The sequence below is a fragment of the Myodes glareolus genome, chromosome 24 (genome assembly GCF_982192425.1).
Source record: "Myodes glareolus chromosome 24, mMyoGla1.1, whole genome shotgun sequence".
NCBI lineage: Eukaryota > Metazoa > Chordata > Mammalia > Rodentia > Cricetidae > Myodes > Myodes glareolus.
The window spans coordinates 21,861,215-21,886,564 of record NC_142049.1 but is presented as its reverse complement, the minus strand read 5'-3'; the positions used below and the strand labels follow the sequence as shown (position 1 = coordinate 21,886,564).

The window sequence follows — 25,350 nt, the reverse complement described above, 5'->3', positions numbered from 1 at the left end:
ACCAAGAACTGTTGAATCTGAGCAGTTTTTACTGTAACAAGGCAGTTCCAAGGAACCCCCCCCACCACCACACACACACACAAAACCAGCTGCAGTCTTAACAGGGACCTTGCAAAAGAATACAGGGATCTAGCACTTCAGAGAGGCAAGTGGATCTCTGTAAGTTTGAGGTCATCCTGGTCTATAGAGTTAGTTCCAGGATAGCTAGGGCTGTTATACAGAGAAATCTTGTCTCGAAAAAACAAGAAAAGAAAGGAAGCAAGGAAGGAAGAAGAGAAGGAGAGAGGAAGGGAGAGAGGAAGGGAGGGCGGGAAGAAGGAAGGAAGGGAGGAAGGGAGGAAGGGAGGAAGGGAGGAAGGGAGGAAGGAAGGAAGGAAGGAAGGAAGGAAGGAAGGAAGGAAGGAAGGAAGGAAGAAAATACAGTGATCACTCAATGGGAATGGGAAACACTTAATGGAGGGCTCTCTTTGTAGGCAGGCCAACAACATTAGGTAAGCAGTTAACAGATGAGGGAGATCTAGGCAAAGAATGGTTGCTCCATTGTGCCCGGGTTCTCTGCTAGTAACTGGTCCTGTCCATAAAGAAGTGATCTCAAGGCATCCACTGAAGTATACCCAAGGGAAGACAGTTGCTAGAGGACAGGACAGGGCCAAGGGATCCACTGAGGCTCACCAAGGCACAGGTGACTGGAAGGGATCCACAAGCCTCAGCTCCAAAAATGGAAGAGGGGAGACTTGTCATTCAAACCCAGCAAGAGAGACCTAGGCAGAGGAAGGGCTATAAAGGAACCCCGGCTCAACTGAGAGGCTCAGCTGAGATGGTGAGAATGCACTCCCACACTTCTGCCTCCTATTCAGGGCTCAGGTTTCCTGCTGAAGCCTCCCAGGGGTCTGCATTTCACTATCAATGAAACAGTGCAATTGTGCAGTGGCCCTATATGAGTATGGAAGAGAATATAGTGGTTTCTAAGAAACCAAATTATAGAATGCTTCTCAGTTCAACTTTTCCACTTCCAGGTGAACTGAGACAGAGATTCTCAGGGACATCTGCAGGCACATTTAATTCAGCAGGATTCACAATACATCTGCAAGTACATTCAATGCAGCAGGATTCACAATACAACTTCAAGTGCATTCAATGCAGCAGGATTCACAACAGCCCAGGTTTGGAGGCAACACAGGCAGATGTGGACTATGCATATAATGGAATATTATTTCATCTTTAAAAAGCAAAATCTAGGACCTAAGAAAATACTGATGTCTGGAGCTCCCTGGCCAGCCAGTCTAGAAGAATCAATGAGATCCAGGTTCAGTGAGACATTCTGTCTTTAAAAATAGGGTAGTAAGAGGCTAAGGAAGTTGTCCAGCATTGACCTCTGACCTACACACACACACACACACACACACACACACACACACACACACACACACACGCATGCATATCACACTACCCCGCACACATTTTTATAAACACGTACACATGAAGAAAATTCTAGCACACAACTAAAACATGCAAGAGCCTTGAAGAAACAACATTAAGCAAAATAAGTGTAAAAAGAAATCAGATGTATGCAGCACCTAGAGCAGCGGCATCCCACGGAGACAGAAAACAGAAGCTGCTAAGAGCTGCGGAGGGATCAAGGGTGGGGTGTGTGTGAAGGACAGAGTCTCAGTTTTGCCAGATTAAGAATTCTGTGAATTAGTTCCACAACGATGCTTAACACAAAACTATACACTTGTCAATGATCAAGATGGCAAATTTTATGTTTTTAAATAAGTAACCACAGGAAGTAGAAAAGACCAGAGACTTTTGACAGCATGTTTGTGTTGTCTTTCCATCACAGGGGCCGAAGACCCCTCTCTGGGGTGCCTGTAGGGGAGAGTAGGGAGGAAAGGAGGTGAGGGGGGAGTCATCCAGCTGAGTATATGCAAACTCTCTTGGCAGAGTAATCTGGGTGACTCAAGGGTTCTCCTGAAAATTTTCAACGGGCAAAGCTCCGCTGGGATCCAAAGGTAGACATTTTAAATTTAGAGAGGAGCATTCCAAATCCAGGGCAAGTGATCCAAACGTCTGGCTCAGTACAGCGCCCCCTGAAGGAGTAGCACTGAACTGCTCAGAAGCCAGCTTTATCATCTGCTCAGCTGCAAGGGGCTGTTGGGGTTCCACATGAGAACTGTGTAGTGCTCCTATCTGAGCCCTGTAGAGGGATGACAAGGATGGGCAGATAGTACATGGCCCAGCCTACATTTAGGGGTGTCATAATTTAGCCAGATGTCAATAGTGCATGTAGGGCAAATGGCAGACAAGGCTTCTTCTATTTCTATTATAGAAGTGTAAGGATGATGGTTATTATGAAGCAAATGATTCTTAAAAATTATAGGTTGGGGTTATCATTTCTGGATAAAGAGCGGGACTCTTTAGGTTCTTACAAACTTTTCCATTTTTTCTCATGGCAACCATGGTAGATAGATGGCAAGCAGTTTCCAGCCAACACACACTGGGCACCCTGGTACAGAACCCTGCCTATACCACCACAGCTACCCCTCTGGGCAAGTTCCCACCTGTGCTCTTAGAACTGCAGGTTCCTGACACCAGGTGACATTAATGGAGCCCCTGCAGTATACACAGCTGAGCAGAAAACGAAACTGGATGCTCTAAGACATTGGTCCCATAGGAAAGAAACTACACAACGGTTGGTAAGTACAAGATATTTACACTAGTAACAAGGAAAAGGAGGGGAGAGAAATAAATACCCCATATGGGAAAACGCACAGAACCCCTGGGAGACTCCAAGATTCAGCTCTGTAGGTGATGGAGAATCATACTATAAACAGACCTCCAGCTCCTCTTCCTTTTTCTGCTCACACAAAGGGTAAAAGGCGGGGCTTAGTCAAGCCAAGATGCTCAGCCAAGGTCACCCAGCTTTGATCTTGAGGCATGGCCTTCCCGGAGGCCAGGGAAATAATCACCTCACTGGATAAGCAGGGAGCTCTGGAAGGTTACCTCTTGATTCCCAGGGACTGTTAAGTCTTCAGGGCTGAGCCCCATTGGTCATTTGTCCTTCTCTCTTCCTAGCACACCTAAATAAGCTCCCAACCCTTTCCCAGGAGAACCCCATGACCTTCCCATAGAAGGAAACACACCTACCTGCCTGCCTGCCTGCCTTGCTCCTTCCTGGAAGCTATTTCACCCATAACCTGCAGGGATCCTGTAGAATTAATTCCACATTGTAGCTGCCTAACAGCCTCTAATTGCATGGCTGGAGGCTCCCACAGTAACACTGAGGAAAGGATCATAAATTTAAAAGGTTAATTTCCTCTCCACTCCCCAGTCAGTCTTCTGCTCAATAAATTACCTTCCAAAACTGGCAGGGTGGCAGAGTCCAAGGACAAAGGTCAAGAGCCCCTGACTTGGGCCCTCATTAACATTTGGTAGTCTCTGTCCGGGACACCCCCCAAAGCTTGTAGAAATGCCAGGTGGTCAGAAGGTGACAGGACACTTTATTCGGAGAGGACGTGGCAAGATGCAGAACAGAGTCTAACTTCATCCACAGACAAGGACACTCCACTCAACAATTAGCTTAGGCTGGTACCCAGCACACCCTGAAAGAGTAGCCATCTCAATATGATCCCTAGACACACTGGCCAACAACTAGGAGGGAGCGATCCTCTTCAGAAACACACATGTGTGTCAGGGGTGATCTGGGAGCAAAGGGGCAACTTTGCTATTCTTGGATCATCTTGTTAATTTCCAGGACCATAAAAATAATGTGCCGTAAGTTTAAGCATTGTCTTGAAATTCACTATCCTAACTGTGTTATTCCTTTGCGGTCACTTTAAGAGCAAGGCACGCCCACCCCCCACCCCCCCAGCCACTTCTGACCTCCCTTGTCGCCATCTTCTCTCTCTCTTGTGTTTGTCTCTTGTCGTGTGTACATGTGTCTTTGTTTCTCTGTATGTTTCTCTTATGTCTCTCGGTTTTCCTCTTTTTTAAGCCATAAATGTCTCCCTCTTCTTTAAATAATACTATGTCCTGTGAGCCTTTTATCTGCCGTAACCGCCCGCCTGACTCCCCCGGCCGCATGGCGCTGCCATCCTGGAGATCTTGCAGGGACCCACAGCCATCCTTGTCGGACTAGCAGCTGCTCTGCGAGCCGCACGGGGCATCCCATCATCATAATATTTTTAAAGAACAATAAACTGTACCACCTGTGTATATACGGGCAGGTGCCTGGCAATACAGCAAGGGCCAGGGTCTGAGGCTAGGGTCCCAGGTTCAACCCCATTGGCCAAGGCTCACTCATTCCACTTCCCTCTTCTCTAAACAGTCTAGCAGGGAAGAGGCTCAAGGGCAACGAAGGGCTCTCACGGAGCTGGCCTGCTAGGCTTGGTAAATACCCTCATCTATTGCTACTGTTTAGACTGAGGCCAGGTAAATGTCAGGCCCCCGAGGAAGGTGCTAGAAACAGAAATGACGCTGACTCAAGCCTGGATAAGTAAAGAACACAGAAGCCCGACTCTCTCCAATCTAGGTAGGAATGGGCTGTGACGAAGTAAGGCCCAAGGAGGGAAAGCCCAGAAAATGAGTGACAGGGATCTGGGAGGGCAGGATGGGAAGGAATGGCAACGGTTCCTAGTGTACAGTGAAGAACCAGACCAAGGTAGAAATACTGCCCCAGGAATCTAGAGTGACTAGATTCAGGGCACACCTCTGCTATTCCAGCTGTACGGCTCTGGGCAAACCACGTTGGCTTACTGTGCCACCTGCCAAGGCTTAGCTGTGTCTACAGAAGGGGCTCCGTAGTCAATACAAGCTTTTACAGCCAGACAGCAAGGGTGGGTCTTGGGGGGTGGGGTGGGGTTTTACTGCGCAGAGACTTTAAAGAAGCTGCAAAGAATGGAGGTAACAGGATAGTGAGGGCTGAGTATGAACCGTGGACCAGAGCCTGTGGAGAAATAGAAAACGGCAACTTACAACCCATTCTGCTTCCTTTGCTCACCCAGAAGTAGGTCCCATGACGGCTTTACGAAAAGCTTCAGGGTACATCTCCTCAGTGCAGCCCGGCTTGGCTGTGGCCACAGAGTAAATGGAGGATAGAGATTTACTCTTCTTGCTACAGAGCCATGGTTTCCTCCCCACGTCCAAGACAGATAGGAACAGAGCAGGCCACAGGCCAAGGGGGAGCCTAAAAGGTAGAGCATCCCAGTCCAGGCTTGGGAAACCTACCCTCCCCAAACCAACTTCCTGGACAAGGCTGGAATCAACCATGACTTAAGTATGCTTTCTCTTCACTTTTATCTGCCACAGCACCTCTAGGATCCCTAATTACAGGTGAGTCCAATAGGCACATAAATGCTGAGCAGGAAAAGCAGCTCCCACTGGTTCTGGAATTCTCTAAGTTATCAGTCACCTAAAGAGTCTATTAATTTCCCACTGCTGTGGCAAAACGTCTGACAGAAAGCAACTTGAGGGCAAAGGGTTTAGCTTGAGGGCACAGTCGATCATGGCAGAGAAGGTAGACCAGCAGGAGCAGGGGCCGCTGCTCCCACTATGTCCACAGTCAGGCGGCAGGAAGAGAGAAAGGCTGGTGCGCAGTCTGATTTCTCCTTTTGATTCAGTGCGGGACCCCAGTCTGTGGGGTGGGGCTGCCCAGATTTGGACTAGGTCTTCTTTCACCGGATAAACCTCTCTGGAAATACCCTGCTGACTGCTCAGTGGTGTGGCTCCTAGATGCTTCTAGGTCCAGTCCATATGAACCATCGCAGGTTGAAAGCATTGATTATGGGCTCCTGGGATCAAGGACCCCTAGGAACTAATCCACTGGACCCTGGCTGGGCGAGTTTATTTCCCGGTTCTTTCATTTGTAATTGGAGAGAAACAATCACACATTTTGTGGCTATCTAGAGGCTACCCCAGCAAACTCTAGCATAATGTTAGATTCAGATAGGAGGAAAGCACTCTAGAGCTTTGTGACACAGCAGGAAATACAGTCAACAGCTATGTGTTATATATCTCAAAAGAGCTAAAAGGGAGGAGTTTGAAGGCTCCCATCATACAGAAATGAGAGAGACTGAAGGTGACGAATATGTTGATTGCCCTGATTTGATCATTACCCAGTGCATGCGTGAACCAAAACATCACAATATGTCAATCAAAAATGAAGTAAAATAAAGATTATAAATTAGCTCGGGGTCATAATTACACAGCACTCAAGTGGCTAAGTCAAAAATATAATAGAAGTTTATATGATTCTTCTTCGTCTCCACGAAAAGCTGTTGGTTTCTAGGTACTTACTTAAAAGCCTAAAATGGAAGTTCTTAAAACTCTTAAAATTTGCTTGCAGAAAAATCACACACACACACACACACACACACACACACACACACATGCACGCACCATTGTTGTCATCATTATCACCATCTAGAGTAGCTTGGTACAGGAAAAAAACTATTACACTGCTTATAAAGGAACCATTCTGTAGCTATGACACAAATCCCCAAATACCTACAGGCTGTGTGCTGAGTTTTCTAGCAGCATTGCGTGCAGCTCCTAGACTCCCTCCCTCCCTCCCTCCCTCCCTCCCTCAGAGGTTAGGTCCGCCTCCCTCCAGTGCCATTCACCCTATTACTTATTGGTTAAACAGGAAAGGGGCTTCTGAGTAGAAGAGGGGCGGGACCTAACATTCTCTGTGCCTAGCCTTGCTCAGGGATCTTGGCGATATTAAATTTCAATCTCACGAGGTGCTTCCTAGAGGGTGCCCCTATTCCAGGGAGCAGCCTGCGCCTCGATAAGTTCTGAGCGGCTGGCGCAGGGGGAATGGCTGAGGTGTTCTGAATTCAACTCCAGAGGCAATTTCTAGCATTGGTTCGTTCAGAGATTCGTCTGTTCCTGTATGCATATGTACACACGTCTTCACAAATGTGCAGGTATATGTGTCTGGGAGGGCATGCAGGCACTTGCAGGCTAGATGCATTCTCTCACTTTTACCTGGGACCCATGCATTTGACTAGACTAGCTTGGGCAGCAAGCTAGTCTAGAACCTCCGTGTCTCTGCCCCCTCAGCACTGGGACAAATGCTCGTCACCACTCCTGGCTGTAGGTGCAATCTGTCCTTACTAAGCCATACCCCCAGCTCCAACTTCCCTGTCACTTAGACACAAACAGAGGAAAGGGTGAAATGATGCCAATGAGAGTTCCTCGCCGAGGGTTTCTGTGCACCAGGCGGGATGTTCTGAACACAGTCTGTTCTTCAGCGGATCCCCACCAGTGAGCTTCTGCCCATTTTACAGACGTGCAGCTCAACAAGAGGTAGGCAGCCCCAGATTGCACACTCGGAAGTCGGGACGTGTTCCTGTGCAGCACTGGAAACGCATGCAACAGGTGTGTCTGGAATATCCCCCCCCCCCCGCATGCCGTTCTTTCCTGTCCACCCGTTCCTGTGCTTCACCCTCTTTTGTAAGATAGGTTCAGAAACAGCCCCCCCCCCCCACTTCCCTGCGTGCTCTGTGGGCAGGCACAGTGACAGCCTCCCACGGGGCCTGCCACCAAGAGCGCACTGCTCGGCTACCTGCTCACTAGGTAAAGCAGGCAGATGACAGCTGGGCACACAGCCCTCATTAATGTCGTCTCTAATGAGCCCTCAGGAGCATAAGCAGAAACACAGTTTTCATGCTAGTGGGTGGCTTCCTTTTCCATCCTCAGCACACAAGACAGCGGTTATTTAGCCACAGAATGTACACAGCTTTCCCCCTGCTTCTCACGCAGACGGAACCCACAAAACAGGGAACTGAAGCGTCCCGGCCCTTGGCCCTCTGCAGGATAGGCCTGTACTCAGTGCAGAAGTGAAAGGCTCCATGTCCTGGGGCCATAGCAACCATGTTTGCAGTTGGGACATTTGGAAGCTATCAGGGGGAAGGAACAGAACATGAGAACTCAGGAATGTGCAGCCTCGATACCAAGAGAGCCTGTCCACACAGAGGGCTGTGGGGCTCAAAGGCAACTGGGACTGTCACACCTCTCAGGACGACCTCATCCGTTTCCCTGGAGGAGCGCCCTGGCTCTCAGCTGCACCTGAAGGGGCCTCATTATCTCTAGGAACCTGGACTCCCTGGAGTCACTACCCATTTTTTCTAATTGCACCAAAAAACCTGGTGCCAGGAACAGAGCTCTAGAATTAAACACTGGGTCCTTGCTCTGCTGTTCCGATTCTCGGAGCTCACACACTGTAGATCGGGGCTGCACCAAAGAACCTTGGGAAGGGGCAAGTGGGTTCCACAACCTGCATTCTCCACGCGGGAGCTGACAGCTACTTGCAGAGTCGTGAAAGTTCTAACGCTGGTGAGGAACTGAAGGGTCAAAGGCCGTGTACCTTTGATGACTTTGTAGTCACGTGTAGCTAACGAGTGTCCCATCAGTACATCCCTGGTGGTACTAAAGGAAAAAAAAAATCACCTGTCTTTTAAATCTAGAAACTTTATGGGTCTACAGGTGGGGCTTGTGATGACATTTAGACCACTGTTTTTGTATGAATGAGCTGAGCGCTTCCTGTGAGCCAGAAACACACCTTCCAGTCAGATCTTCAGTAAGGGAAACACCAGCACCCCTATATTAGCTATAAAGGAACAGCCACAGAGCTGGAAAGTAGCGAGGAACCAGGAGGAAACCCAGGCAGCCAAGTCTGTTGCCCAGCCCTGTAGCAGAATCCGCATGGGGCCTTGCTGTGGTTAGCTTAAGAACCGGGCTTATGGTGCTCGTGCCAAGAACAGCTGTGCAGACTCTAATGGTCCAGTCTTAATTCCCCTCTCCTGTTCCCAAGGCTAATAATGCCATCCCTTGAAACAGTCTGGAGGTCTTGAAAGACGCCATTGTGCCTGCTTAAACAGAAAGGCCTTCCATGAAGAGGCCAAAGAGAAGCGTAAAATCTCCAGAAACAGCAGCTACCACGGGCTCTTAACTGCTCAGCAACACCTCCGCCCAGGGCACAGGCCAGAGGCGCTGAGAAGTCACGAGGAAGTGCTCTACTGTGCATACGCTGCAGGCCAAGCACTGTGAAAATGTCCCTTCCCAGTCCCCAAATTCCACTACCGCTCATTAAGACACACAAACATTTCATTCAGATTTTTCTCTTGGAAAATAGACAAATTCTTTAAGAAGTTAAAACTCAGGAAAAAATGTATTATTTTTCTACTTAAAAATGCTGATTATTTTGATCCAGCACAGCACAGCTTCGATGACCACGCTGGTGGAATTGAACTGTTCTTGTCCTGGCAGAGAATGGAGATAAACTAGATTTTAAGGGGAAGGGGACTTCACACTCTTTCCCTGCCCTGGGGCCTCTGATTTCCCCTCTCGAGCATTTTCTCCACACCTCAGTTCCTGTACTTGGCACCCGTTCCCCTCAATGGCGCAGCGTTAAGACCACATCAACAAACACACACTGTTTGCTTCTCTCCAGTCCAGCTGAAGAGGCTCTTCTTGCATCGACTCTACAGAGACGGGACCGACGCCATTTCTCCTTTAACCTAAGAAGCCCCAGGAATGTCACGGGCTATCAAACCAGAGGGCTCCCTTCAAAGAGAGTTTCCACCCAAAGTTCAATTGCTTTGCTCTTGGGAAAGCTGAAGTTATAAGCAGGGCTTCACAGAAGGCCAGTGGCCCAGAGAAGGATAAAGAACACCGGCAAGGGAAGCAGAACAGGAAGGAAATAAGAGCCTGAGCTTCTAGCAAGGTCCCAACCCCCAAACTTCTTCCAATATCTGTATTACACTCTTTAAGTCCTGTGCATATATTGTCTGACAATTTGGAACTGAATACAGGTCCATCTGTTGAATCATTTGGGATCTTGAATTTCTAGATTAGGTTTGTTCAAGCGGTAAAAGACCACGCAAGTCTTCCAGATTGTGAAAGGCTCAAATCTGAACTGCTTCTGGTCCCATGAATAGGACAAGAGAGATATTCAAACTGCGTGGGTCATCCCATGTAAGGTACCTCCTACCAGAACCAGACAGGACTGAAGATCCACAATAAACTGAAGGTGAGTGTATAGCTAGGAGGCAGAAGGGTGGGCCAACGAGCAGCCAGGGGCCAACAGAGGACTAACTACAGGGCAATGAATCAAGTTCTTGAAATCTGGGCAGAAGAACATGGTAGAAGGAACTGTTCCGAAAAATGCATCTTAAGACAAGTCTACAAGGTAGGCACAGAACACACATGTGCAACTCCATTACTCAGGATACTGAGGCAGGAGGATGGTCCTAAGCCCAAGGCCAAACTTGTCCATACAACCAGATCTAGAACAACCATGTCCTCAATGGCCGAAAAGGCCTTTCCCTCCCCTAGTCTTCCGTAGACACAAGTTCATGTCCAATGCCACCCTGCTGCTGGAGGTGTTCAGGACGCCCCAGGGCTCAGCCACCAGAAATGACAAGTCTTGTGCCAGATTGGGAGGTTCTGTGCCTAGCACTGCTTTGACTAGCAATGTTCTGCTTGTTCCCTTGTCTTACTCACGTGTCCACCTGTGATCTGGAACTGTCTTCCTCTCCCTACCTGTCCCAGATGTGACCGAGGTGGTTTTATGTCATGCCTGGCTTGCATACAACAAATCCACCTGGCAGGCCCTGGGCACTGGAAGACTCAAGTCCATGCTACAGCATCATGATGAATATGTATACCGATTAAACGTGGCGGGGGCCAAAAACGTAAACAAAGACAGCTGGGAACTGAGATTTTCTTCCTGTAGGAAAGAGGGGTGGGTGTTTAAAACGACGCTCCCCCACCCCTCTTTGTAAAGCTTCATCTGATACAGTTTATAATCTCCCAGTGAGCTAAATCCTGAGGATCCTAGGCTTCTCTTGGGCCAGAGTTTTCTGAGGACTTCATCGTTACTGATGAAATGACAAAGTGCCCAGCCCTGCTGTGTACGAAGAGATACACCAACAGAGTGTGTGTGTATGTGTGTGTGCATGTTCATTTGCGTGTGCTGGTGAGCATTACCAATTATGGAGCCCAGAGATCAGTGCCAAGAGTTTTTCTCAATAGATCTTCATGCTGGTTTTTCAGACACAGTCTTTCATCAAACCTGGAACTATTTCAGTTAGACTTAGACTGGCAGACCAACCAAGGCCCCAAGATCTGTCTTCCCCTACCTCTTGGTCCTGGGTTTACAGACACATGCTACCACACCTGGCTTCCATGTAATTGCTCAAGATCTGCACTGTAGTTCACATGTTTGCAGGGCAGGCATCTATCTCCCTAAGCCATTCCAGGTCAAGTCGCTTTCCCACTCAGTGTGACCTTTGTAGTACGGGATTACCTCGATGGTAACATAAGCACAGGGGTAAGATTGGGTACCAGGACAATGGTAATCTCAGCCTTGCCACTCATCAGCTATAGGAGCCTGGGCAAGTTATTCGCCCCATTGCAGCTTCAATGGTTTCCATCTATGAGTAATATTTATCTCCCTGGACTCTCTGAGGAGGGAATGAGCGTATGTCACAGCTCGGACCCCCATAAATGTCAAGCTAGTGCCTTCAATGTCATTACGGTCATTATCCAAATTCACAAGCATTCTTACACACTTGCCTAAAGAAGCAAGCAGCTGTGAAAGTTTCTTTGCAAAAATAATGGGTTCTAAAATTAAACACTAGCTTGCAACCAGTAAGAAGGCCCTTACCAAAAACCTAAAATCAGATATACCAATGTGGACCTACGGTATGTTCTTTCCTCCGCCTAATGGCCTGATGAAACTTGTCTTTAACTCCAGGATCACGGGTATTAATGTGTATTTGGACTGATGCGGTGGAGCCACCTAGATGTGAGGCAGATCTCTTTGCCCCATGATACCAATGTATGCAGACTGAGGCCAGGGTAGGCAAAATGACTGAGAGCTAATAATAAATGCTGCTGGGTCGCAAAAGGTTCCGAGTGTCCGTACACAATTCTGGAATCCATTAGAGCCACGCGGTGCTAATGAGACCTCTTACTGGGAATTCAAATTCCCTTTGTAAACTCCATTAGCAACCCACAAAGCAGGTGGGTAAATGTGAACCTTTCCTAGGGAAAAATGTCTTGCCTAGAAAGGGAAGTAGGGAGAAAGATGGATTGCATTTCTCTCTCTCCTTGGAGACAAGTCAGAAAACACACACTGTCTGTCTGTCTCTCTCTTTCAGACACACATACACACACACACACACACACACACACACACACACACACCTAAAATAGGATGCCATGGTACAAAAACATCTCTACCTGCAGAGGAAGCAGGAATTATCCCCTGCTAAAGTTTTACCAACATGCCAGCCCCATTCCCCAGATATTTCCCCAAATGACTGCTTGGGTCCCTTATGACTCTGTCTTTGCCTTGCAAGGCCCCAATAAACTATTTCTGAATAAGAACACATGGAAACTTTTGACTATGAGAGTTCAAATTCTATTAATGACTCCAATGCATTTTTAAAATGTTTTCCCCTTAAAACAGCATCAACAGAGTTTTGATCTTATCTGTGTATTAGTTCAAACCAGCACAGAAAATTGCTGAATATTACCCAAAATAGCCACAGCTAGGCAAAAAGAAGGAATGGAAAAATCCACTTTTAAAAGAATTCCTTGTAGGAAGAGAGGAGTGGGTCATGGGAAGAGAACAGACAGGGGCCATCGAGGCCACCAGGAACACATTCTGACTCCCCACCTATGTGACCTAAGTGATGCTTAAAAGCTTCATGTTATTGGGACCCTGACTCTCCAGGGAGCACCTTGAATTGAGACCCAAACACAGAATAACACTCAGCCCTTCTCACCGTAGCCATCTTGCATTTATCCACATTGTCTGTCATCAAGGTTACCCCAACATTAGCACTTTATGGGGATTTAACCATTTGGAGGTCAAGAGCTTTGCCAAGACACACGGGGAAATTTTCCCTAAAAGACCATATGCAAGTCTCCGTCTCCATCTAAATTTAGAAGGGCAAGGAGCACCACCTCCACCAAGCACGTCGAAGAAGCTTCGGCTTGGAAAAGCCGGGTTAAGTCACCGTCAATGAGATCTGGCATTTGTAAGCCAAATTCCTGGATTCTAATTTTAATGATGATACTTAAGGTTTTATGAGTATTCATTAACCAACTAAGACTTTGATATCTGCAGAGTCCATCTGTGTGTGGACTAAAATAAGCTTGCTTGTGCAAGCTTACACACACACACACACACACACACACACACACACGCACACACACACGCACACACACACAGCACACACACACACACACACAACTTGGCAGGAGTGAAATGGCATAGCGGAGCTGGATGGAACATACTCATTTAGCTTATTCATTCTTGACAATATGAAGTCATTAGAGGGAGTTAGGGAAGCTTTGGCAATTGCCAGCATGGAAAGAGACCAGGGTTGGTAATGTTTCTCCATTCAGTAAACAATGCCATTGACTAAGCTGTATGTACTCACCACTCTCTGCCCACGTAAGTAATTTGCTATTAAATACATACTGTTCCTGTCAACGGCTTGACAATGGATTATTTTTACATGCTTGAGTTTGGAGGGATAGGGACAAAGGGTGGGGCACTCCTCTTGACCTCTGGGTCCCTGAACTGCAGCTTAAATGACCATGAAATGATAAAATAAAAAACTAAGCCAGGACCTTCAGCCTAGCACTCAGAGTACCATGTACTGGGTCAGGAGTTCTTCAGAGTATCATGATGCATATCTTGGCATTATGAAAGAGCCAGCACTTCTTTCAGAGGTCACCTACCTCACATGAGTTTAGCCCTGGTTATGATTTGAATATGAAGTACCGTGGCTAGGATCACGCACTGAACACGGGTAACGTTTGGTAAGGGAAATCCTCAGCCTTAGATGGCAAGGCTGAGCTGGGACAAGCAGATCACTGGGGCTATGAAGCTGAAGGCGAAAACGGGTCCCTTGTTCCTGTTTTACACTCTGATCCCTGCCCTCTATGGTGTGAACTGTCTCTTCTTCCTGTGCCATAATGTCCTGCCTCATCATGGCCCAGAACCTGGAGTCAAAGATTGTGGATTGAAATCTCTGAGCCAAGAGGCATCCTTCATCCTTTAAGTTGGTTTTCTCTGGCACATGGTCATACCATTAGTAAAACTATTTTATTCATCTTTCAAGGTGCCTGGTTGAATCACAAGAGGAAACCAATCCAACTCAAGTCCTACAGGACCTAACAGTGCTCAAGCCGAAAGAGGCGGGATCTTGTCTCTACTGCAAGTGTTGGAAAGGATGATTTACGTAACCAAGCAACTAGGATTTTGAGGGCTGGCTTTGGTTAGCTTCAGGAACAGTCGGATCCAGGACGCTCTCCTACCCTCTGATTCTGGTCTACTCTTTTTGGTGCTGCCCTCATTTTTTTCTGCCCACCACAGCCAAGATGGGCATTTGATTCCTTGTGCATCCTGGGTTCTTACAGTTAGCTGTCCTAGGAAGAATGTGACCAGTGTGTGTCTGAGTCCAGAGTGCATTCTGATTAAACCTACTCCGTAGGCCAAAATCACCGTAGATCAGAACCTTTTTTTGTGTGTCATATTTGGCTGTGCCTGGACCACATGATCATTCACATAGCTCACAGTAACCAACTGGGATAAGAAAGGTCATCCCCTGTATGAGAACAAGTCAGTGGACAGAGAGGTAGACTCCAGCAAGACTCTATAGCATCCTTTCAACTTCTCTAGAGAGAGAGAGTCGTTAACCCATGTGCATTGCTTTCCATAAGCCAAACTCTTCACTCCACTGATTCTTACAGAATGCTTCTGAGGGGCTCAAAGAACACAAAGGAAGTCAAGATTTGTTCTTCGAAAAGCAAATCATCTAGAAATAAACTAGACACACAATACACCTGTTATGGAGAGCTATCTGAAAGTCTTTTCTTTGAGAACAATACTTGTGCTACAGTTGAAAGGAAAGATAATAGGTCTGTATGTATTCCTCAGCCAGGTGCGGTAAGAGGGTGGGGGTAAAAGTCAGTCTTTGTTATCCTGGTGGAAGGAAATTGCTTTGCAAGAATCTGTACCTCCTCGCATCCTCCTGGACCTCTATAGTCTTCTATCCTGTCTAACACCCACTTCCATGCTATGTTTGGATGTCTCTTGGCAAAGATGCAGTCATCCACACAATAGACACGTATGCCCCGTCCAATCCAAACTGGATTCCTTCTGCATTCCAATGCGTCCTTTAGGGAACTGTAGGCCTGATCTTCATTTGGTGCCCTTTAGTTTTGAAAAAATGGTTTTGTTCCTTTTCTATACTTTGTATCATAACTGGCTCATCTTTCTTAATTTTATAAGGGATTAGACATGGTGGGTGCCTGATCAACACAGGAAAGTCCAGGAGCAGTCTCTTTCATCCCAGTCAGCAAGTCCTGATACGGTCTGCCAGTGATGACTCACTGATGTGGTTTAAATATGAGACATCTCCCAAAGGCATGTGGCACTGTTTGGGGAAGTTGTGGAAACTTAAGAAAGGAAGGCTTAGCTTACGGAAGTAGTTTGCTAAGGAGGTAGCAGATCTTGAGGTTTCAAGTCCCAATCCTACTTCCTGTTACGTCTCGACTTCCTGTTTTATCAAAAGGTGAAGAGTTCAAGTTGCACACTCCCACTGCCCACCACCATGCCTTCCCCATCACAATGGAATTTGTCTTCTCAAACCATGAGCTAAAACCAATCGTTGTTACCTTAATTTGTTTTGTCCATTATTTAGTCCAAGGTTGAGGTATTTCAATGAGTTGGCAATGTGCTTTGTGTGGAAAATCGGTATCTCTAGGCTCTCTTAAAAATTAGCAGCTCTGGTGGGGCTGGAGAGATGGTTCGGTGGCTAAAAGTACTGGCTGCTCTTGCAGAGAACTGGGGTTCAGTTTTCAGCACCTACCCAGTGGATCACAGCACCTGTAACTGATGTCCCAGGGGATCTGATGCTCAATTCTGACCTCCACAGGGACCAGGCACACAGCTGGTGAACAGACATATATGCAGGCCAATCATTCACGTGATAAAGGTATGTTAAAATAAAATAATAATCATAATCATATCAGTAGAGCTGGAAAAACTGGCTTTGCATGCTTCACTGAGCTGAGGTTGAGGGGATGAGGTAAGGACCACAGGATCCCCAAAGTTATAGAGTTGTCTCTGCTTGTTTGTTAACACAGCACTTAAATTGCAACCCTGCAGCATAAGTCGCAGCCTGCCCAAAGCCTGTTTGCAGGATGTACTGAAGCAGCATCCTTTCATCTTTTGGAAAGAGTCATAGGAAGCCAAATAACAGGTTTTCAAATCACACTGACAATATATGAGGCAACCTGAGCTTAAACAGTTCCTGGCTAGTGTGGAGGAGGCTAAATTTCCATAGACATTGATCCCCTAAATGTCCAAAGAGCCAACTACAACATCTCTAGAATGACAAAGTGATGTGCGATTATGTAAATATGTACCATCCTTTATGCCAGAGAAAAGTTTATAAGGGTTGACCAGTCCTACTCCAAAAACCCCAAAAGCACTCTTCTCCAAATCATTCTGGCACTCAAGCCTTGGGTTTCAGAACATGGCAGAGTTAGAACTTTGGATTAGGACTGCACAGTCATAAATTCTAAGCAAACATTCCCCAAATATCCAAAATCCAAATCTGTAGTAGCCCTTAGAATAATGGCTTCTGAACCTGGAGGTGACAAACAGCATCATCGTAGCTAAGCAAATTTGTTTCCATAGAAACAATTGAGATGAAATACACCTAAATAAATACCGACTTACCTTCCTAAGTCATAAATAGCTCATGCCATTTCCCCCAATTTTGTTAGAACAAGAATTTCATTCTTTAAAAACAAACAAACAAAAACAAGCTAAACAGCATTATTTGGAACAGCCAGAACCTGGAACAACCTAGTTGCCCCTCATCCAAGGAACGGATAAAGAAAATACGGTATATTTACACAATAGATTACTACTCAGTGTTAAAAAAAAAATGACATCTTTAAATTTGTGGACCCTACAGTCCACAATTCCAGCCAGAGATGCTTGAACTCTCTTCCAGAAACAGATGGAAGCAGTTGCAGAGGTCCACAACTAACCACTGAGCTGAGATCCCAGAGTACAAACCAAGTGGGAAGGAGAGATAATGTGAACAAAGGGGTCAAGACCATGATGGGGAAACCCACAGAACCAGCTGATCTGAATTACTGGGAGAACAAGGACTTTGGACTGACAACTGGGGAAACTGCATAGGAACGAACTAGGACCCCTGAATACATTTGATAATGGTGTAGCTTGGGTCGTATATGGTACCACAGGCAATGGGACCAGGATCTAACTCTAATGCATGAATTGACTTTGTAGAGCCTATTCTCTATAGAGAGATGCCTTGCTTAACCTAGATGGGGGAGGGGAGCTTGGCCCTGCCTCAAGGAGTTAATGGGACAAACTTAGTTGACTTCCCAGAGGAGGTCTTACCCTCTCTGAGGAGCGTGTGGGAGATGGGGTGGGGAGAAGGGGGAGGGAGTGAAAGGAGAGGAGGGAGAACTGGGATTGGTAGGTAAAAATAAATAAATAAAATTATTAAAATGTTGAACTAATATTCTCCCAATTTAAGAAGCAACATGTCAGAATTCAGAATGCCATGCTCTTTTAAATTAATTTTAAATTAACACAGACTTGCCCTGCAGCATCCTGAGGTTGCATGCACAAGTACTTTATTATAGACTGAGATGGGCCAAGGAAGAGCATCTGTGGGAGAGGAAGAGCTATGACAGTCTCACTCAGGACTGAAAAACTCCCAGCTCTACAAGACAGATCATATCCACTGCTGAAAATCAGAACCCAGGGACTCTTATCCAAAGTCCTGTCCCCAATCCAGATAAGCCCATCACTTATTATACCTCTGTGTCTAGATGTAGAAATGGAGATGAGATAAAGAGGACCGAGGATGTCTGCCCTCTCCTTAAGATACATAATTCTTGTTGCTTAGGAACAGTGTGCCTACCAGATCCCACGGAAACCTGGTAAGGTGATGGGTTCATAGCTACAGGAAACCAAGCCAATCTGCAGGAGTGACATCCACAGACCGATCAGAATTCCAATCTTGAAGAGACTGCAAGAAGCCTCACTCAGAATGCCCAAGTTAACCTGGGAGGTGAGCACAGCCATGAGGATGTGAGCCACTGAATGTGATTTCCACACGTTTAGAAAGGGATGAGAAGCAGCCACCAGCCCAGCCAATATGGAAGCAGCAGATAAGGACTCCGGGTGAGCTGCTTAACGTACTGCCGAAAACACGCCGAAATGGCCTATCACCAGCAGCTGGGACGACAGCCTGGAACATGGCCAAAACGGGCTGACCACTTCCAGTGTCATTGAGCTCAAAAGAAGAAATTAATGAGAGAAAGCTTCAATATCAATGAAGTTGCAGGAATATAATGAGCTACGCTTGCTCCCAGGAGGAACGGCTTTTCAATTATTTCTTTCAGAAGAATTGCAGTCATGGTGTATTTGATCCATACCCGACCCACACTCTTTGGAGAATTAAAACCCATTGTACCTAATGTCAATTGAAAATAAAAACTCATCAGAAGCAAAATAACTCTTTGCTCCCAGGGCTCTAAAAAAGAAAGTGGTTCTCTTTGGTGGCTGGCTGGTATGTCTGTGACCTTTGTACTAAACTAACACAGAAATGTTAGATGAAATCTGAGAATAATTCTCTTTGCATCATTAGCTGAAACACAGAGGGCTGCTCTGGGTTTCAATATAAGTGATAACAAAGAAAACACGACACACTGGGTCTAATAGATGTGCCACTAAGCTCAGAGCAATTGTCCTGTGTAATCAAGCACACTGCTACGGTCTCCCCTCCCCTCATGGGTCCTCGGCAAGAAGCCCCTTTCCTCTGGCTAGATCCCACTCCATCCAGAACAGCCATTCTCAAGAGACATGGTAGCCACACCTCTGTCTGTGTCTTCCTCTTTGTGTGTTAGTATTGTGCATGAATCTGCCAAACACACATACACAGTTCAAAAGGATTGGGCTTCACCTTGATCCTGATCTGCATCATTAAAACTATAGCATACACAAGGGACTATCAGACAGATTAGCCCACTTCCCCAACTAATGAGTGCATAGTAAACAGGAGGAATTTCAGTGGATGCTATGTGTTTTTCAATGCTCACATCCCCTTTGGCGGGTAAGGGAATGCTGTTGTCCTTTGTTTTGTTTTATGGCACTCGGGGTCAAGCTCCCAGTCCTATTGCATGCTAGATAAATATTCTAACACTGAGCCACAACTCTGCATGTGTGTGTGTGTGTACATGTGTGTACATGTGTGTTCCTCTACATGGGTACATGCATCTGCAGTAAAAAAACAAAGGATAACTTTGAGTGTCCCTCTCCTCAGGCACTAGAAACCTTCTTTTGAGAAGTCTTTCACTGCTGGAACTTGGCAAATGAGCTGGCTGGCTGGCCAGAGAACCCCCAGGGTCCACCCCTCTACCTCCCCAGCACTGGAATTACCCACGCATGTTGCCAAGTCAGGTATATTTTAAATATGAGGTCTGAAGATCAAACTCAGCTCCTCATTCTGACAAAGCAAGCACTTTACTGACTGAGTTATCATTATGTTCCATGAAGGAAATCTGAATGAAAGGTACAGGGGACTTCTCTATATTTTGAAACTATCAGTGACTCTATCATTAAATAATTAGTTGAATAGGGCCTTTGAAGAGGTCACTGGGGTTAAATGTCTCCCCCCACCCCCGCCGCCCTGTCAACAAATGGGTCCTAACCCAATCAGACTATATGCCTTGTTAGAGAAGGAAATTAAGATTATAGACGTCATCCCAGGGTCACCTGGGCCTAGAGGTAGAGCCATGGGAAGAGTCAGCAGTAGGGTGGCCTTCTCTGAGCTACAGAGAGGGGCTTCATAAAATCCCAACCTTACCTATAACTTGACCCTAAACCCCTAGCCTCTGAAGAATGGCGAGTAAACATTGTCTGCCGTTTAAACCACCCAGTAAAGGGTGTTCTGCTCAGCAAACTGATGCACAGCTCATAAGTCCTAAGCCCTCCGTTCACTTGGTTTTGTCTTCTGTCTGGTCCAGTCCTCCAGTCCTTGATTCCTTGATACCTCTCCCTGAAGTAGAAGTGAGGATGGAACCCATTAAGCAAAGAAGACTTAGGCTTTCAGCAGCCCTTCCCTGCCCATGCAAGGCTGGTACTCAGGGGAGTCATCACACTACGGAAAGGAGGGCAGAAATGTGTCTCTTGGGCCCAGGGTCCACAGTAAGAAAGATGGTCAGAGGAAACTGTAAGCAGAAGCTCCACCATGCTGTGAGGCCAACTTCCGGATGGCACCCATGGCTGCAGCAAATTGAGAATGGGAGGAATGGGCGTGGTGTACTAACCACAATGCTGGAGCAGAAGGGAGACTCTACCAGCCGCCTTGTCTGAGGAGCTGAGCTCTCATCTCAATTCATCTTCATATATGATAGAACAGGGGTACATCTCTTTCCAGAACCCTTTATGCTCACCTCCTGTCTCCATCCTATTCTTGCACCCGTCTTCTAGTTTGGACCCCCCACTATTCACACTAACAGCACCTCCCTCCTTGGACTTCAAACACCATCCCATCTCTTCCCCCTTCACAGCACTTGACATTTCCTAAAGGCTCTAAGCACTCTGGTGAAAGTCCTTGACTTCTTCTGGACCCTGGCCCATGCACCCACCAGCCAACCACAGCCCTCTGAATGGACCTCAGATACCAGATACCCCTGGAATATGCAACACTCTCCCAGCCAGAGCCCAGTCAACATCCAGATCAAGTGATTTGGAGCAAATAATTTAATCTCTAGGAATCACAGTTTAGCCATCCACTTCACTTCTGACAGCAGAAATTCGGAAAACTCCTTTTTAACAACAGAAACATTACTTGCATGATGTACGTTCACAGGGGAATATTTTGTATGCAACTAGAACCATAGAAGAATATTTAGTAACAGGGCAACAAAGCTCATGAAATATTAAGAGAAATGAAATTACAAAATCTTTTTTCTTATAAGTGCACTTTTGCTGAAAAGAACATCAATGCAGAAAAAGAGACTAGAATTATATATACTATGAAGCCAGGAGTAACTGTTCTCTTGTTACTCTTTTTCCTATATTTCAAAGCCTGCTAATGGGAAATGTGTAATAAACACCTTTTCTAGTTATTTAAGAAAATCATTATCATTATCTTTTTACCTTTCTATTCCTAAGAACGATAAGTAAATAAAGCAGTAACACACTGAAGCCGCAACCCAGTAAAAGGCCGCTGTAAAGTAAGTGTATGACATCTTCTCACACTACCATAGAAAGCAAATACCACTTGATGGGTCTCAACTTGGAGAGACAAAAGGATAGTTAAGAAAACGAGGCTGGTCACAACGTGGAGTTAAGGCATGACTGAATTCCCAAAGTGTTGATTCTTAGACGTCAGGAGGGCCCAAACAGTTTCCACCACCACCCTGCCCACTCAGTTCCCATGGAAACAAAGAGTGACACGCGTCACCCACAGGTCATTAACTGGCCATCCCGTGAGGCTGAGCCCCACACGCTGCTGTATTGAAATGTCTTGAAAAGGCTGCCAGGAGAGCTGAGTTCTCATTCATCCAGTTTTGTTCCTGGGTAACGAGCACCCTCAACTCCCTCTTCATTCTCGAAAAGACTGGCTTTGGAACAGAACATGGGCCTTTTGAACAGCCCATGAAAGAATCCAGGAGCTCGGCCACAGTACAGCCACAAGAGTGGGTGGAAATAGCCATTTTAGTAGGAAACCCTGGAGGGACTTCAGCTGAACTGCTTCACTTTTGTCTGGATGTGGGAGTCTATGACCTGGCCGTAGATGTGTAACTAGCACCCATCTGGTGACCTACTATAAAGACAACTAACAACAGGTCTGGTCTCTGGTGACCAGCAGCCTAGATAGTGGAGGCCAACCCTCCAGGCCCACATAGAAAGGATTACTTAGAAACAAGCATGTTCCGTGTATAGCATGCACATTGCTTCCATCTCTGATCCAGAAGTAGGCATGTTGACAAAAAGGCTCCCCCCAGACACGCTTTTCTGGAGCTGGAACTCGGCGTAACAAACACTCTCACTTCCCATACAATTCACATCTATACCTACAGTCTCAGCTTCGCTTCCTCCTGACTTCTGACAGCCCCCGCCTCTCTGCAGTGGGCTCCATCAAACACTTTCAAAAGCCAAGTGAAGAGGCTTCCAGGACCAGGGCCTAATTAGACTAGATAAATGCTGTGACAGTTTCATGGCCATGGCTATGTCTTTATGGTCCCTGCCATAAACGAATGCACCAGCTATTCTCTGCATATGCTATGGTCTTCTGAAACGGCTCTTAGAGAAGCCAATGAAAAGCCACCTATGGAGGCCGATCTGTACAGAAGGCTTGCTCTCGGCTACTCCCGCTAAACAGATCCATGAAACCATTTCAGAGAGACCCAGAACAGCTGTCTGCACAGTTGTGCATGACTATATTTTGGAATTCGGTCAGACAGACCAGAGCACTACAATATCTTTGTACTGTGCAGAAATAACACCCAACTTAACTCTTCTGTAGAGGGAAAGAGGAGCCTAAGTAAAAATTTGGATGAGACAATCTTCCTACCAAAAGCGTACTGCACATCTCACGGACAACACATGAGAATTCAAAACAGCATCTTGCCTTGATTTGCCCTATTGCTCTTAGATCCACATCCCATCTCCCAAACCCAAATGCCCCCTTAGCAAACAATTCACACCACACCCAGTTGGAGAAATACCAGAGAGTAACTCATCAGAGCACATCTCCTGCAGAAGACAGGTTCAGGGAATGTTCGAGAAGCCCCAAACCTACTTGACTGCGAGCTAATCGGAAATCGGGAGCGATTTCTAGGGAGAGATTTTTCAATGTTTCGTTGCCCATTTCCTTCTACATGGTGTGTGTGATCTGTTACTGCTACCAGAAAACCTCTTTTCCAGGGCCCTGGGGTGACATCAGTCAAATCGAAGACCAATTGTCCAGCTGAAGTTCTGGATGCCGTTTTTTACAACAGGCAGGTTTAACAGCTGCAAAAACTAAAAGGTCACCTTAGTTGCCACATCAGCGGGACCCTGCCCAGCTACAACCCAAGCCTTAACCATATGGAGAGAGGGGGGCGGGACTGTGCAGCTTGAACTCAACAGTCCTAAGTCCCTGGGTTTGCCTCGTTCCAGCTCTGGACAGGAAAGTGCGCTCTCTCTAGCTTTCCTGCCCACAGCTCCTCTCACATAAAGGTCAGGCATCTATATAGGACACACTTGTTCAATCAAGGCATCAACTCTACGGCACGCCTCTGGGTGGCTACCTGCTCCCATCTATCCTGTCTCATAAATCTCGGGCTGCGTAAAGTAGAAGCCTGGTAGATAGGAAGCTCAGGTCGAATTTGGTTCAAATCCTATGCTCACGTAAGCCTTTAGACCTAGCTTAATGCCTCGAGGCACACTGCTGCCGTGTGACATCACACTTGTCCAGGTAGAGGTCCTTTTCACAGTTCCAAACTCAATGACTGGGAATGCCTCCGTTGAAGGCAAAATTAGACGTAGTAAGTCAGGGCTGGAGATACCTGGCGAGCGACCATCCAACTGTCCACCTGCACTTGGATCAAAGACACCATGTGTCACGTGAGCAAACTGCCACTTAAGCTGCTTCTTGAAACTCTAGACCTTGGGGCTCCTCCATCTTTGTGGTCTAAAATCTCAGAAACCACTACAGCAGAAAACAGTTTTTAAAGTTTTCACATCCTTCATTTCTTCCTAAACACCCAGTTCCCGAGCAGACTGTTAGTGGGAACATTACCAGAAGTCACCAGGTTTGGGTTATACCAAATGCCAACAATGCAATCAACTGCCTCGCTTGAGGTCCAAAAGGGGGCAAAAATAAGAGGTGAAGGTTTTGATTCTTCAAAGTTGAGGTTTCCTAGATGAAGACCCCAAATATATCTTGGTGAACATTAGGCAACCCCAAATCTCTCTGTACTGTGCACACGTGTCTACACACACACACACACACACACACACACACACACACACACACACACACACACAGATTAATCCCAAAACCCTCCAGACCAGAGGATCCTCTGCAAAGGTCTGGTAAGATGCAGACAGCATCTGAACATCCTTTGGAAAGATTTTCGAAGTGCTCTAGTTGCATGGCCCCTGCATCAAGCATGCAAGAATTCCTGGGCATTAAATGTGGGTATCGGTGTTTTACAAACCCTGGAGATGGTTAGCCCATTCCGCGAACCAGTGCCCCAGGAAGACAGGGTCCCAACTTTGTGCCAGTATACCAACACATACAGAAGAGGCAGCGCCTACCTATATAGAGCGAGGAGTCCTTCCTCCGCACGTGGTCGTCAATGTAGGAGACCCCCAGGGGCTGCACGGGGGTAGCACCGATGCCCAGCAGCACCTGAGCCCCAATGAGCAGCAAGTACATCATGTTGGTGGCTGTCCGGTTACGGCAGATAAGGTCGGGGTCGGGCCCCTCATCACTGCTGGAGCCATTGGAGGCGCAGACATCGCGGCCCTCTGCGCCCCAGCGGATCTCGCCAGCCTCGTACTTGTACTGGTGGGTGAGGAACTCTGGCAGTGCTGAAAGCAGGGCGCCCAAGGCCATGACGATGCCGCCACAGCCGATAAGGCGCGGTCGGTGCCCGCGTGCTCCGAAGTAGCTCACGAAGAGAATCAGCGCCAGGTTCCCAATCTCGAAGCTGCTGGCAATCACGCCCACATCAGCACTCTGAAGGTTGAACCTGCGTTCCAGGGTGGTCAACACGCTCACCTGAGGGCGGGAAAAGGCAATTTCAAAGTCTGTCTTAGAAGACCCCACCCCCAAGACACCACTCTGTTCTTTCTGGACCCTCCCACCTGCCTGGTAATGCGGCACCAGAGGCCAAAGCTAAGTAGAAGCCCAATGAATGAATCGGAGAAGCATTCCCTTCAATTGAAACCCTAATTGAACTGAAGAATTCACTTTCATAGTATCAAAGATGATTTTTCCCAATATCTGCCTGCATCTTCAAGAGTGCCATGTACTTCATGGGGGGCGGGGCTACAAAGTCGCCTTAAGTCCCAACGTCCATAGGTTACACACTTCCAAATATATGCTCTACCAGTCAAAACAACTTAAGAAGCAAAGCTGACCAGCTAGCTAGCTTTGCTCAATAGAATATATTCATCCATGCATCCACCCATCCATTCTTTTCCGGGTCCTAGGGATTGACCTCAAGACCTGACACATGCTAGGGAAACACACCGCCACTGAGCTACATTCC

The 25,350-nt window shown here is 46.8% G+C and overlaps 1 protein-coding gene across 2 annotated transcripts in view; it reads right to left on the bottom strand.

Moving 5' to 3' along the window:
* Positions 1-25,350, bottom strand: part of Slco3a1 (solute carrier organic anion transporter family member 3A1) — a 289,583-nt gene that overhangs the window by 203,785 nt on the left and 60,448 nt on the right. For both annotated transcript variants that reach the window (XM_087901516.1, XM_087901517.1), the window contains exon 2: positions 24,392-24,857. In XM_087901516.1, coding sequence (XP_087757642.1) covers positions 24,392-24,857 — 466 coding nt within the window. The remainder of the gene's footprint in view (positions 1-24,391; positions 24,858-25,350) is intronic.